Raw genomic sequence first — 13149 nt, 5'->3', positions numbered from 1 at the left:
TTTATTTCCTTTTGACATGGTTGATTTTTCTTTTTTCTTTTTTCTCCCTTATATGTTCTCTATTTCTTTTTTAAATTGTTGATTTTTCTTTTTTTTTTTTCTATTTTTCATCTTTATTCTCCCTCATATTTTCTCTATTTCCTTTTGACATTGTTGATTTTTCTATTTTTTTTTTCTCTTTTCCATCTTTTTTCTCTCTGAAGCATTATTTGAGAGTTGCAGAAAGGGTAGGAGTTATGGTGAAGAAGAAGAAAAAGAAGTTGCAGAAATGGTAGGAGTTATGGTGAAGAAAAAGAAGAAGAAAAAGAAAAAGAAGAAGAAAAATCTTCAGTGAAGAAGCATTGGGTTTGGGTTTCATGATTTTGAAATAGCGGGACTTTTAGTGAGGGTCAATTTTGTCAATTCACGTGTCCCAAACGGCTATTTTGGATGGAAGGACTATGAATTTGGACAGAAGAGAAAGTGAGGGACTTAAGTGTTGGGTCGCCAAAATAGAGGGACATAAGTGTTAATTACGTTAAATCTCAGGGACTAAAAAGTAATTTTCCCTTTTATAAATACTAAAATTTTGATTTTTGATTTATTCGGTTCGGTTCGATTTTGAACCGAACCGACTGAATGCTCACCCCTAACTGTATTGATTTTTTCTTTTTTTTTTGAAATAGAAATTAAAGATCGGGAGAGTAAAATCTGAAATCTATCAGATTTACTCAGATACATTTATCACCAGACTAAATCTGTAAGTGTTACTGTAATAATTTATTTTATGCAATTATTTTTTAGATACATTTTTTCATAGAAAAACAAAGTGAGGAACTGCTACATTTAGATTAAGTTGCAAGAAACAACCAAAAGTTTTAGGAAATGGAAATAGCTATTGTATACAAGAGTGGTTTTCATGGTTAAGCTAGTCATCTTGTTTTAATGATTTTCTATACCGTTTTCTATACTCAAGCGGAATGATATATTTTTATTAAAATGGAAAGTAATGAAAATTACCCAACTAAATTATTAGCTTATGAAATATCATTATCAAGTAAAAGAAAAACATCATTCAAACTGAGTGCATAATACGTTAACTGATAGGAAAAGATTAATTAAAATAATAAAAAATAGGGGAGATTATTATTATAAAAATTTTAAAATAAATGAAAAATTAAAATACATTGCTCGAGTAATGACCTAATTTAATAGGTTAACTTTTATGACACGACAAAATTAGATTAGCAAATTGACATACTTTTCTATGATAATAGAAAATAAATTGGAAAAATAAGTTGTCCAACACAGTTTCCTTTTCTAGAACAGACGTAACATAGATTTATGGAATATTTTTCCAAAAATGTTAATAATTAGTTTCAGCTAGTTTCAGCTTTTTCGGAAACTAAAGCAGACCATGAATTAATTTAAAAAAAATAACAAAAAGTTAAAAAAAAAAAAAAAAAAAAAAAAAAAAAAACAAACGGACCTTGAATTTAACATGTGAGTCTGTGATGAATTTGACATAATGAGTCCGTTGATTAACTAAAATAAAGCTATTTAATGTTAAAAAATAAATAAACAATTCCATAATAAGATTAATTATTTAAATTTGGATGGTACTAAAATTAAATAACATATCATATAATTAAAAAAATATAACTAATTAAAATTAATATATTAAATTTAAAAATTGGCGATTTTATTAAGAGATTAAAATATATGAGTCTCTTGATAAATTTAACATGTCTGTTGATTAATTAAAATAAAACTATTTAATGTTGAAAAAGGAATTGACGATCCCATAAACGAGGTTAGCTATTTAAATTTGAATGATAATAAATTAGATGACATACCATATAACTAAAAAATATAACTAATTGAAACTAGTATATTGGATTTGAAAGCTAATGACTTTATTAAGAGATTGAAATACATCTAGTAGTCTAATCTATTATGCACTACAATATAATATAATACTAATTTAGTGATTCAGTGCCTTTTAAATAAATATTACAAAATTAATAAAATATTAAAACAAAAATAAGAAGATAATGTCACTGTGTGAACGTGACTTATAAAAAGAAACGAAACTCAAAAAATCTGAATAAAAAATAACTAATAAAAACTAAATCAGACTAATATTAAGTATATGTTAATTTTAAATCGATCTTCAAAATTTAATACCTTTGCTCTTATTAATTCCTTAAGATTATGTGGTTTTCTCAAATAAATCTTATTACTGCATGTAATTCTTTTGTTTTTTAAAAAAAGAATCATTAATAATGCTTTAAAAATATAGAAAAATGGATAAGAATTATTTGGTATAGTTATGGTATTAACGTTTTTTCTTTTCTTTGAATTGGGGATTGGTGATTAACGGGTAGAACGTGAGACTTCTCAAATTTATTCAGATGCATTTACCACCATGCTAAATCTGTGAGGGTAAAGTATTAATGTTATTTTTAAAATTATTAAGTTTTAAATGAGAGTACCAATTGTAAATAAATGAAATAAAAAAAAAATTATGAAAAACATATTATTCCATTTAACGTTCATTATACAAGAAGAATATAATACAAGAATGATTTTATTTTGCACACTCAAACAAGTAGGAAAAGAGACAAGCGCACAACTGAAGATAGGCTAAAAGAATAACAATGGAGCTAATTGAAGGAACAACATAGCTTTCTCGGAAATTTTGATTTTGTAGGAAAGAGAGTTTCGTTATTGCAACAGAAGACGAAGGAGCACATGTAGGTAGAACGAATCATCTCATAAACAAGAAAGAGCTGCCAAATGAACAAAACGATTGGGATAGAAGCAAGTGCAGAAATAGAAATAGCAAATCGGATCAATCCATGCTTGAAAATAAAGAAAAAGGCTAGAACAAAGGCAACCATCATTGTTATTATTGCTACGAAAAGGAATAAGAGTCCACAGATTAACTTCCTCGGCAATGATTTGAGAAAATCATCCATGGAGAATCGAGAAGTAAGAATGGACAAGAAGGAGAGGATAGAAGAGGTTGAGGAAGCTAAAGACACTGCATCTGCTATGGCAAAGATTTTAAACAAGGTATCACGAACAAAAATAGGAATTCCAGTCTCTTGTCCATTGCCACCAGGGACTGTAAAAGCTGCTGCAAAAACAACAGTGGCAATCAGGGTTGCCACAAGCATGCATGAATTTGCTGTATTTATCATCCATTTCTCTGCCTTTTTCCGTAGATCCTCATGAGCATCCATGAATACCTCCCTTGCAGTCTTGCCAGCTAGATTTTTCTCAGCAATTTGCCCTGGTCTAACAACCTTCTTCACTTCCTAGAATTTTTGCATATGGATATCATGTTTGAGAGGCATAAAGAGTTAGATCCTAATAGATAATTTTGTAGGCTTCTAAAATCAATATATTTATTAATAACAATTATAATATTATGCTTGTTATTATAAGATGTGTCTACACATTTTTTTAATGAAAATATTATTTATCATCAGTGAGTATGATGCCTATGAGTGTTATCCACGCAGAAAGAATTAATAATAGGTTACCTCAAACCACAGTAGTTCATGCTGCAGTTGGAGAGCTGCTCCTCGTATGATATTTAGTCGACTCGGTGGTGGCAACTTTCCAGCCAAGTGCAATATGTTATTCCTGTCCGCATCTTCATGCAAGTTTATCAAATTTTTCATCATACCCAACTGAAAGATGAGCCGGAAGATTTTCTCATGTCGATTCAAAACAGCTACATGAAAAATGGTATATTGGTTATCATCCACCTTCAATACTAAATCTGGATATTGACGTATAAGTATGGTTAAGAACTCCACGTTTCCATTTTCAGCTGCAATAAATATTAGTCGTTTCCCAGAAGGTAGAATCATAAGATCAGAAACTTCATGCTCCTTCAGTAATATTACTTCCTCCCAAAGCTTTTGGACTAGCCTAAGACCTTGTTCATGCTTACGTCTGTCAGAAACTGCAATTGAGATAACAAATATACTAAATTTAATTGGGTTTGCTTTTTCAGGTGATTCAAAACTTTAATATATAAAATAAAAAGAATTTCATAGCATCATATGATTAATACCATTAATGATTAACAGTCATGTATCAACTAATGTATCAAATGAATAGTACTAGATACAATCACAGCAGTTAAGTTTAAAAGAGAGAATACTAACAGAAGCTTCTGCAGGAACTCCAGATCCCTGTAGATGTTTGAATTGAAGGTATACAAGGCTTTCGAGCAAACGCATGCAGTGCTGTCTCTCCCTGTCTATTCTTTTGATCCCTCATAGTGGCCAACTCACGGCGATCTTCTATCATCTCCAGTGCGATATCTAAAAACAAATTATTAATAATAATTAAAAAAAGCCCTCCTCATGTTAGCCTGACTATAATTTTACTCTTTTTTAGTATTTTTCAAATTATTCAGTTGAATTAAAATTAGACAAAACTAAAGGGAAAAAAAAATGGCAGTTTTGAATTTTAAGACAAAAAACATAGAGCACGATAGATAACTTGCGATTAATTTTTACTACTTTTTTAAAATTAGTAATAAAATATATTGTTATTTTAATTGTCAACTGAATATTTGGAACGAGAACTTTTAGTTTTCAGTCGTAAAAACAAGTTTTCAAATATAATGTCTTGCATTTAAAAACACAATTACGATTAAGCACAAAATCGAAAATGTACTAATTTCATCCATATTTATTGAACCCAGTAACTAATTTCAATTTATATTAATAAAAGCATTTAGTTTCAGTTGGTTTACCATCAATAAATTTTTTAGAGATTAATCGCATTATTTTTGTGTGAAGTTCCTTACCGTATATATCAGACTCTACCAAAGCGATAAGTAAACTAACAAGATCGCCATCTTCTAGTTTTAGTTGGTTGTCGTCACGATGATGCTTGTACAGTTGCCGCACCATTTCTGCATGGCCAGCCAAAGCTGCCATATAAATTGGTAAGAAACCTTTCCCACCTCGGATCTTTGGCAAATCAGTTTTCTTCTGCCTCATAACTTCAGCAATTTTCACATTTCCAGATATAGCAGCATAGCAAAAGGCTGTATTTCCTTGATCCTCTGATTCTGAGGCTACTGCTCCGGCTCCACCTAGAGATGATGCTTGAGATGCAATTGCTGTTGAAGTTGTTGCTGGGGTTGCGGCTTGGATTGGGACCCTTACTTGTTGCGCTATTGTTACTACAGTTGTGGCTAGGGCATTTTCTTGTTGAGCTGCATTTGCGTTTGTGGTTGCAGATGCCAATGCAGCTTCAGCTTGAGCTTCGCTTGTGGATGGGTCCTCTTCAATGGTGGATAAAGTTGGGGCTGCTGCTATGGCTTCACTTGGAGATGAAGCTTGAGATGCAATTGCCTTGGAAGTTGTTGCTGTGTTGGCGGCTTGGACTGGGGACCCTACTTGTCGCTCTATTGTTACTAAGGTTGTGGCTTGGGCATTTCCTTGTTGAGCTGCATGCGCGTTTGCATTTGCAGATGCCAATGCGGCTGCAATTGATGTTCTGCTTATGGTTGGGTCCTCTCCTATTCTGAATGCAGTTGGAGCTGCTACTACGGCTTGAGCTAGAGATGAAGTTTGAGGAGCAATTGCAGTCGCAGTTGTTTCTATGGCTTTGGGTGGTATAACGTTTGCATTTGCAGATGCCAATGCGGCTGCAATTGATGTTCTGCTTATGGTTGGGTCCTCTCCTATTCTGAATGCAGTTGGAGCTGCTACTACGGCATGAGCTAGAGATGAAGTTTGAGGAGCAATTGCAGTCGCAGTTGTTTCTATGGCTTTGGGTGGTATAACGTTTGCATTTGCAGATGCCAATGCGGCTGCAATTGATGTTCTGCTTATGGTTGGGTCCTCTCCTATTCTGAATGCAGTTGGAGCTGCTACTACGGCTTGAGCTAGAGATGAAGTTTGAGGAGCAATTGCAGTCGCAGTTGTTTCTATGGCTTTGGGTGGTATAGTTCGAATAGCTAAAACCTCTTTATCACTGTCGCGAATCATACCAACAAGCTTTTCCACAAAACGAGTGTGGTTTGCTGCCGTTGCAATATGGAGAGCAGTCTCCCCTCGCTTATTGAGCCTTCTTGTAGTTGGTTGTAAGGATGCAGCCTTCTCCCAGTCACCACTTATCGCAGCTTTATACAATGCCAATTTAATTCCTTCATCTATCAAGTTGAATTGAAGAGAAAATGCAAGTGATGATAATGAAAGTAACAAAAATGAGAAAATTGTTAAATTATACCATGCAACAACAGATGCGTATTTAAATTAAAATTTTATAAATTAATTATTTTTTTTTTTTTCAAAGCAATTTGTAGACAACAAAATTAAACTTATTCTCTGAATGATTTTAAATGTGTTGAATTATTATATTCCAAAATATATACTTCTGATTGCTCCAAAAATACTTTCCAGCAAAATAAAATGCAGAGTTCATGTGTATAAATTTTTCATAGTAAATTGAGAACAATTTATGAGCTGTTACATTTAATTTATATAATCTCCATTAATGCCAATTTACATAGACACGGGTCCATAAATTGTCTTTCATGCAAATTGTGTAATAAATTTTAAGTAAAGGAAACATAGATGAAGGAATTTTTTTATATATAGAATATTTTATTCAACAAGAAAGAACAAAAAAATTAATTACTCCTAAAGTTGTTATTCAGGAAATTGACAGAGATGTAGAAAACTTTTTTGGACTGTGGCTTTGGAAAGGGATAAAAAAGGAGCAGTAGCCTAGGACTTTATATGTGTCAAAGGAGGATTCAGGGTTAAAAAGACTGGGACATTGAACGTTGCAGCTGTTGGAAAACAAATATGGAAATTGTTGACCTCAAAGAGATTTATGGGCAAAGTGGGTAGTATAGAATAAGCTGAAGCAACTGAGCTACTGGGGGATAATTAAGCTAATGGACGCAAGTTGGGCTTAGAGGCACTTGGTTGGTATCGTTATTATAGGTACACGTTAGGGAAGGGTGACTTCTTCTGGTTTGACCCTGGACGGATGAATATAGTATTTTTGATAGATTCCCTTCCATTAAAATTGAGTACATTGATATTCCTCCAAAGACAACGGTGAACGAACTCTAAAAAGAAAGGTAGTGGAGATTACCTAACCCTTTAGGCAGAATGACGAAGAAAGCATTAAATGGGGAGAAGAGATATAGGATGTGGGAAAACCAGGAAGATAAAATTGAATGGAGACTAATTAACTCTGGCAGTTATACAATAGCATGTATTTAGGATGTGTGAGGAATAAAACTGGCAAAGTTAATTTGTGGAAACTGGTATGGGATAGGCATGGGTTGCCTAGACATGACTTTATTGTGTGGATGGATATTCTAAACAGGTTAGCTCGTAAAATTAAACTAGTTAAATGGAGATTGGTGTCTGATGATAAATGCAGATTTTGCAATGTTCATGAGGAGACAGTGGAGCATTTATTCTTTGATTGTAATTTCTCTAATAGGGTTTGGAAGGAAGTGCTATAGAGAGGTGAGATTAGGAGGGGCCGTATGAGGTGGAGAAAGGAAATTTGTTGGCCTACACGAAGGGCTACTGGGAAATCCCTGCTAGCTGCTATAAGGAGAATTGTGTTTACTGCCACTATGTAATGTGGTTGGTGGGAAAAGAATAAGGTTGTTTTTAACCATTAGTAGCTGATGCAGGATCAGTTGTAAAGAGAGTAGCAAGTGCTGAATTTTTTTGGATTGGGGCTGGGTTGCCATATTATGCAGATAAATGGTGAAATGCTGCAAGCTCAGGTTTTAAATGATGTGTTTTCCCATTTGCTTGTATGTCTGATGTTGGAATGTCTTTTGGGTGTTTTATGGTTATTGTTGTTGAAAGGGATGTTATTTATTGATGTTGTGAAATTCTGTGTGATTGCTGAGATGGAGTTTGACTTTTGTGGTGCCTATATTTGGGAATGATTTGGGTGGGTGTACAGAATAAGCCATGACGACTGTGATAGTAATGAGGCCTGCAATTTATGCGTTGGTGATGCATTGTTTTGATATTCTATAAAGAGGTTGTTGATGACAAGGAGTTTGGGTTCCTGCACTAGCCTTGTGTCACATATTATTGAAAGAAGAAAAAGGGAATTGATAAAAACAGAGTGGAGGGAAATAGGCTCCGATAGCTTTGGTTGTTAAGAAATCAGTTACAATAATTACTGTATAAATACCAGCTGGAAGCATTTCTCCAGCCAGCTGAATAATGTTTACAACAACCCCTCCCTCTACAATTCTAATTCTCCCTTACCTAGCTCTATCTCTTTCTCATCTCCTATTTCTTCTGAGTCTCTTCTCACCCCAATCTCATCACTGTCTCATCTCTTTCAATTCATAATTCTTTTATCTGTTATTGTGACAATTTGGTCTGACGTCTGATTTTCTAATTCTCTCTCTCAGCTCTATCTCTTTCTCATCTCCTACTTCTTGTAGTCTCTTCTCACCACAATCTCATCAAATCTCCCATCTCTTTCAATTCTTAGTTCTTTTCTCTGATATTATGACACCTTGCTTGCTGTGATGGAGATAAAAGACACAAGGAGAGAATTGAAGGAGACAAGGGAAGGGGAATGGATAAACAATGACCAAATTGAATTATGGAATTATAAAAAATTGTAAATAAACACTAAAAATAAATTATTTTCTTAAAAGGTATTTTTTATAAAAAATATTTTCTACATATAAGTAAATTGAAAGGTCAATTTCATTTTTCCCTAGCTTCAAGTTTCAAAAACTAAAAGATACAAGAACCTAAAATTAATTTGAATCAACATAATTTCATTCTAAAAATAAAATAATTTCATTCTAAAAGTCCAATAAAATTTGCACAATATTATAGACAAGTAAATAAGTCATACCATTACTGTTTCCTTCATTGGTAGCCATGTCGATTACCCAATTTAAGCTGTTATAAATAAGAAAGCCTTCAATGATCGATATTCCTATCCTGCAATGATCAATACTCCTATAATAAGTATTCTTGATCTAAATATTATTTATATATATATATAACAAAACTTAACTTTATTGAAATAAAAACTTAATGCATTTTTTCTTTTATAACTAAATTTACTTTAACAAACTGGATTTAGTTCATCAATAATTCGATTAGAATAAAATTATTAAAAAGAATTCAATATTTCTCGTCATAAACTTCAACTCTAAAACATAAATTTCAATCCAATATTCACAATTCACACACTTTTTTATCATTTAAATTCATATTTTCTATTTTGATTATGTTCTGATTTTTGTCAAGATTTATATCAGGATCAAATTGAAAATAATTTTAAATTTTAATTTTATAATAGTTTAATAAAAGTATGATGAGCTAGACAGTAATTGATGCACCATAGAATTAGAAGGTAATTCAATCTTGAGACTTTAATGTTTTACACCACCTAGCGGCAATAGTATCTTTTATTCTTTATTTTCTATTTTCTTTAATTATCAATATTTTAAATAATTTTATAAAATTTAATTAGACAACTAAATCAAATTTTTTAATACGATACATTATGTGTTTACAGTGTGTTATACGTTGTCATCATACAGTGGATACAACAGAATCACATAGTAAAATTCTAATATCCCGTAACACTTTATCATACAAATCTTAATTATAGGAAAGGAGATCCGGTCATTCATGATGGTCAACATTCGAAAAAATAGTAAATTCGTCCAAAGAGTCAAACCTCTCATGACATTTAAATTACCATTAAAAAATATTATACAATAGATTTCCCATTAGGCTCTTATTCACTAGCCGTTATTAGCCAAATTTCTATAAAAATTACTAAATAATTCTATCATGTTATAGTACAAAAACAAAATATACACAGAAGTCAAAGTACGCATTCTTGCCTCTTCTTAAACTTAAGCAATCTACATACATTTGTCCTTTTTGATAACTTACTGTTTCGCGGTGGCTGTCCATAGGCACCAACCATTTCTATGATCTACAGAGTGTCAAAACATTTTCATTTCCTTCTCGACCATATCACTTTTAATTTTACAAGTAGAAGAAAATACAACATATTTATTTAGAATGTTACATATATAATGTATTTCTCACCTTTAGTATTGTTATTTTTGTAATGCTAACAACATATAATTTTATTATTTTCTAATATTAAACATAATATTTTTATTTTTTAAAAAAATTTACAAGAATATTATTATAATTTTAAATAGAGACATAAACCTATATTGAAATGTTAAAAATGAAATTAAATAAAATTCTTAAAATTAAACTAAAATTTAAACAAAATTTTTATTATGATTCCGATTTGAAAAGAAAAATTAATTTTGGTTTATGTATGTATCAGCAAGATAACAGAGTTACTAATATGATAGCTAAATTTTGTTTGTGGAATAGTTTAACTTTTGATTGGGTTGTGTCTAATCCTCAAGAACTAGCATCTATTTTATAATTTTTTGAATTTTTTTAGGAATTTTATTTAGGCAGTCATGTAATTTATAATTTAATGATTTGCCGGTTAAAAAAAAAAAAACTAAAAACTCTAAATCATTTTCAACTTAAAAAAGCAGAAAAATGAATTAGATGGCAATTCGAAATCAATAATTCACATCTCAACCTGGCATATTGAGAGAATTAGAAAAACTTTGTCGACATTTTACCGAACAAGTTGAGAGCAGAGCGATGGACCGAGCAACCCAGTTCATAGGCTTCGTTCAGCGAACCGAACAAGCTTACTTCACGCAGCTGATCTTCTCAGTTCACTTAGACAGCTGCCAAAATCGAGAGAGAAGACCTGAGTTAGCCGAATGCTACTGGAAGCACAAATCTAATCTTCCCTTTTATCAAAATTCACCACCTCTTTCCTCTTCCAGTCATTCACTCTCCTGCAAAACCAGCAATAAGGATGCGAATCTAATCTTTCCTTTTATCAAATGAACACGCTAAAACCCATAAAATTGAAACAAATCTACATCTTACTATTGATTTCCTCCCAATCATAAAAACACTCGAGAATATGTGAAGCTGGACTGGTTTAGCATTCAAATTATCAATAAATGTCAACAAAGGCGATGTCATTGGGAAAGCTTAAATCATACCCATACCTCAACTCAGTTTTTTGGTGATTTTCATTTCATTGTTATCCTTACCACTACACTTTCCAAGATTTGCTAAACTGTTTTGCCATATATTCGATGGGGTTTGGAAGGGGTTTTCAGCTAGTGGATAGAAATTTGTTGCCAGATTTAGAGACAGATATGGGGTTGAAGAAAAAGGCAGGAAATGATCTCATGAAAAGGAAATAGAGTTATGATAAGCTCAATCAATTGAAGTCAATGCTCAAGGAGATTCATTAGATTCACATAATGAAAGAACCCAAAATTAAAGTTTTAAGGAAAAAAGGGAAGTGAAAATTCGGAGGGAATATTAATATCCCAGAAATAAAGAGGAGATGAAGCCAGAAATGGACACTTACCAAAAGCTGGAAATGAAAGAGAACTCTCGGATACAGCAGACCCCTAATTGTGAACAGAATAATCTCATAGGCGAGGGCTGCCGGCTGCAGAGTAAATAGAGATGTGAACATGTTATGTTTCAAAGTCAAGGGTCAACAGACAGACCCCACTTAAACAGCTTCCCTATTCCTAAAATAAACTTACTTTTAAAACTCTTATCGCGATAAATTCAGTCAACTAAGTCAAATTTAAAAATATTTGATTCCATTTGCTTTATTTTTATTTTAAAAAGTGTAAGAATGTTATTTAAAAAAAGCCTTACAAGTTTGATAGATGGGCAAATTTTGAGAGAACGTGAAAAATAAAAGTAATTTTGCTTAAATTTAAAAATCCAACCTGGAATATTTGAAATTTAAAACTATTGAAAATTAAAGTTTGAAGGATTAAAGATGAAAATAACATTAACATTTTAAAATTAAATAAATAAAATAACAATTTGGAATTGAGTACTATATATATATTTATTTATTCACTTTTTATTTATTATTGAAGGATGCAACATAATAGCAAAAAAAAAATTATTAATATAAAATCTAAACATGCAGTAAAGACATAAACAATTGGTACTCCATCATTTCCCATTCTCTAAAATCGCAAACACCGTTATAGAGGGGTGTGATTCAATCCCTACAGATTCTGACAGGCAGTGAAAAATGTCTAACTTTCTTGAAATCTAAATAATTAAGGTATTATATTTGTGGTGCTAAACTTATTCTTTACTCTAAACACACAAATAAAAAAATAAATGTTTTTACTGATTATAGGTTAGATTTTAATCTAATTAAATGCAATATAAAAAATAAAATAAAATAAAATTTCTCTCCAAAATATATTACATTAAATAAGAAAAACAATAATAACTAAATAGAAAATAAATATTTTTTTACGACAAACCATGAAATCCATCATTTTGATCGGATTGTCACAAATCACAAACCGTTCAAGTGATTAAATAGAAAATAAATATCTTTTATTTTCTTTGCAGCAAAACATAAGATTGGTCATTTTAGTTGAATTGTTACAAACCACAAACAGTTCAAGTATCCGATCTCTATTCATCTCCATACAGAATACTCACAAAATCTTAGAACAGTTTTTAAAGATTAAGAAGAGAGAGGTTTTGAGTGCTAATTATGCCTTCCTACAAATTTTAGAGACTCTCAAAAGGATTTCTCACGAGAGTGCCTTTTTATACTAAAACTCTAGACTTTCACTGTAATAATATTTATTTATTTATTTAACTAATTAAATAAATAAATTATAACTACAGTCCAGAACTTCAATAAGTAAGTCATATAAATTTTAAACAGTTTTAATTAAGTTTCTATTTAATTAATTAGATCAAAATCGTAAATTTTTCAAATTATAATTTTATCTCAATGCCAATTTATATACAATTAAATCCTACTTGATTTAATTTTTCATTTTATTTTGTCATCTAATTATTTATGTGTGTGACCCATTACGTTTTAAATATATTAACAATAAATATAATTAACTAATTAATTAATTTAAATGTCAAGAATATCGTCTAGCAACATGTCAAGACTATCCAAATATTCGGAATGTCAAAAGTAATTTGACTTAACCTTTCAGTGCATAGTTTGTCAGTGTAATTAATATTCCTTCAT

At 31.2% G+C, this 13149-nt stretch overlaps 2 protein-coding genes across 5 annotated transcripts in view; both read right to left on the bottom strand.

Moving 5' to 3' along the window:
* Positions 1 to 2493: 2493 nt before the first annotated feature.
* Positions 2494 to 11617, bottom strand: LOC110600193. 4 transcript variants are annotated; one of them, XM_021736986.2, is made up of 8 exons: positions 11479 to 11599; positions 10861 to 10888; positions 10664 to 10774; positions 8881 to 8969; positions 4814 to 6169; positions 4164 to 4322; positions 3531 to 3958; positions 2494 to 3302 (listed from the first exon to the last, which is right to left on the bottom strand). In XM_021736986.2, the coding sequence occupies exons 4-8, from the start codon at positions 8906 to 8908 to the stop codon at positions 2646 to 2648; spliced, it is 2628 nt and encodes an 875-aa protein (XP_021592678.2). In that variant the 5' UTR covers positions 8909 to 8969; positions 10664 to 10774; positions 10861 to 10888; positions 11479 to 11599; the 3' UTR covers positions 2494 to 2645. The 4 variants fall into 4 exon arrangements, with proteins under 4 accessions (XP_021592678.2, XP_021592677.2, XP_021592674.2 ...); XM_021736985.2 differs by having other exon boundaries at positions 10621 to 10888; positions 11479 to 11617; XM_021736982.2 differs by having other exon boundaries at positions 10664 to 10888; positions 11479 to 11617.
* The window catches only part of LOC110600192 (ankyrin repeat-containing protein At5g02620), a 30375-nt gene continuing 19719 nt past the window's right edge, over positions 2494 to 13149 (bottom strand). The window contains exon 7 of the transcript XR_006348568.1: positions 2494 to 2608. The gene's annotated coding sequence lies outside the window, so the exon portion shown is untranslated. The remainder of the gene's footprint in view (positions 2609 to 13149) is intronic.

Source organism: Manihot esculenta, chromosome 14, assembly GCF_001659605.2.
Source record: "Manihot esculenta cultivar AM560-2 chromosome 14, M.esculenta_v8, whole genome shotgun sequence".
Classification (NCBI taxonomy): Eukaryota; Viridiplantae; Streptophyta; class Magnoliopsida; order Malpighiales; family Euphorbiaceae; genus Manihot; species Manihot esculenta.
The sequence above is the reverse complement of the archived record's forward strand: the minus strand, read 5'-3'. Positions and strand labels throughout refer to the sequence as shown.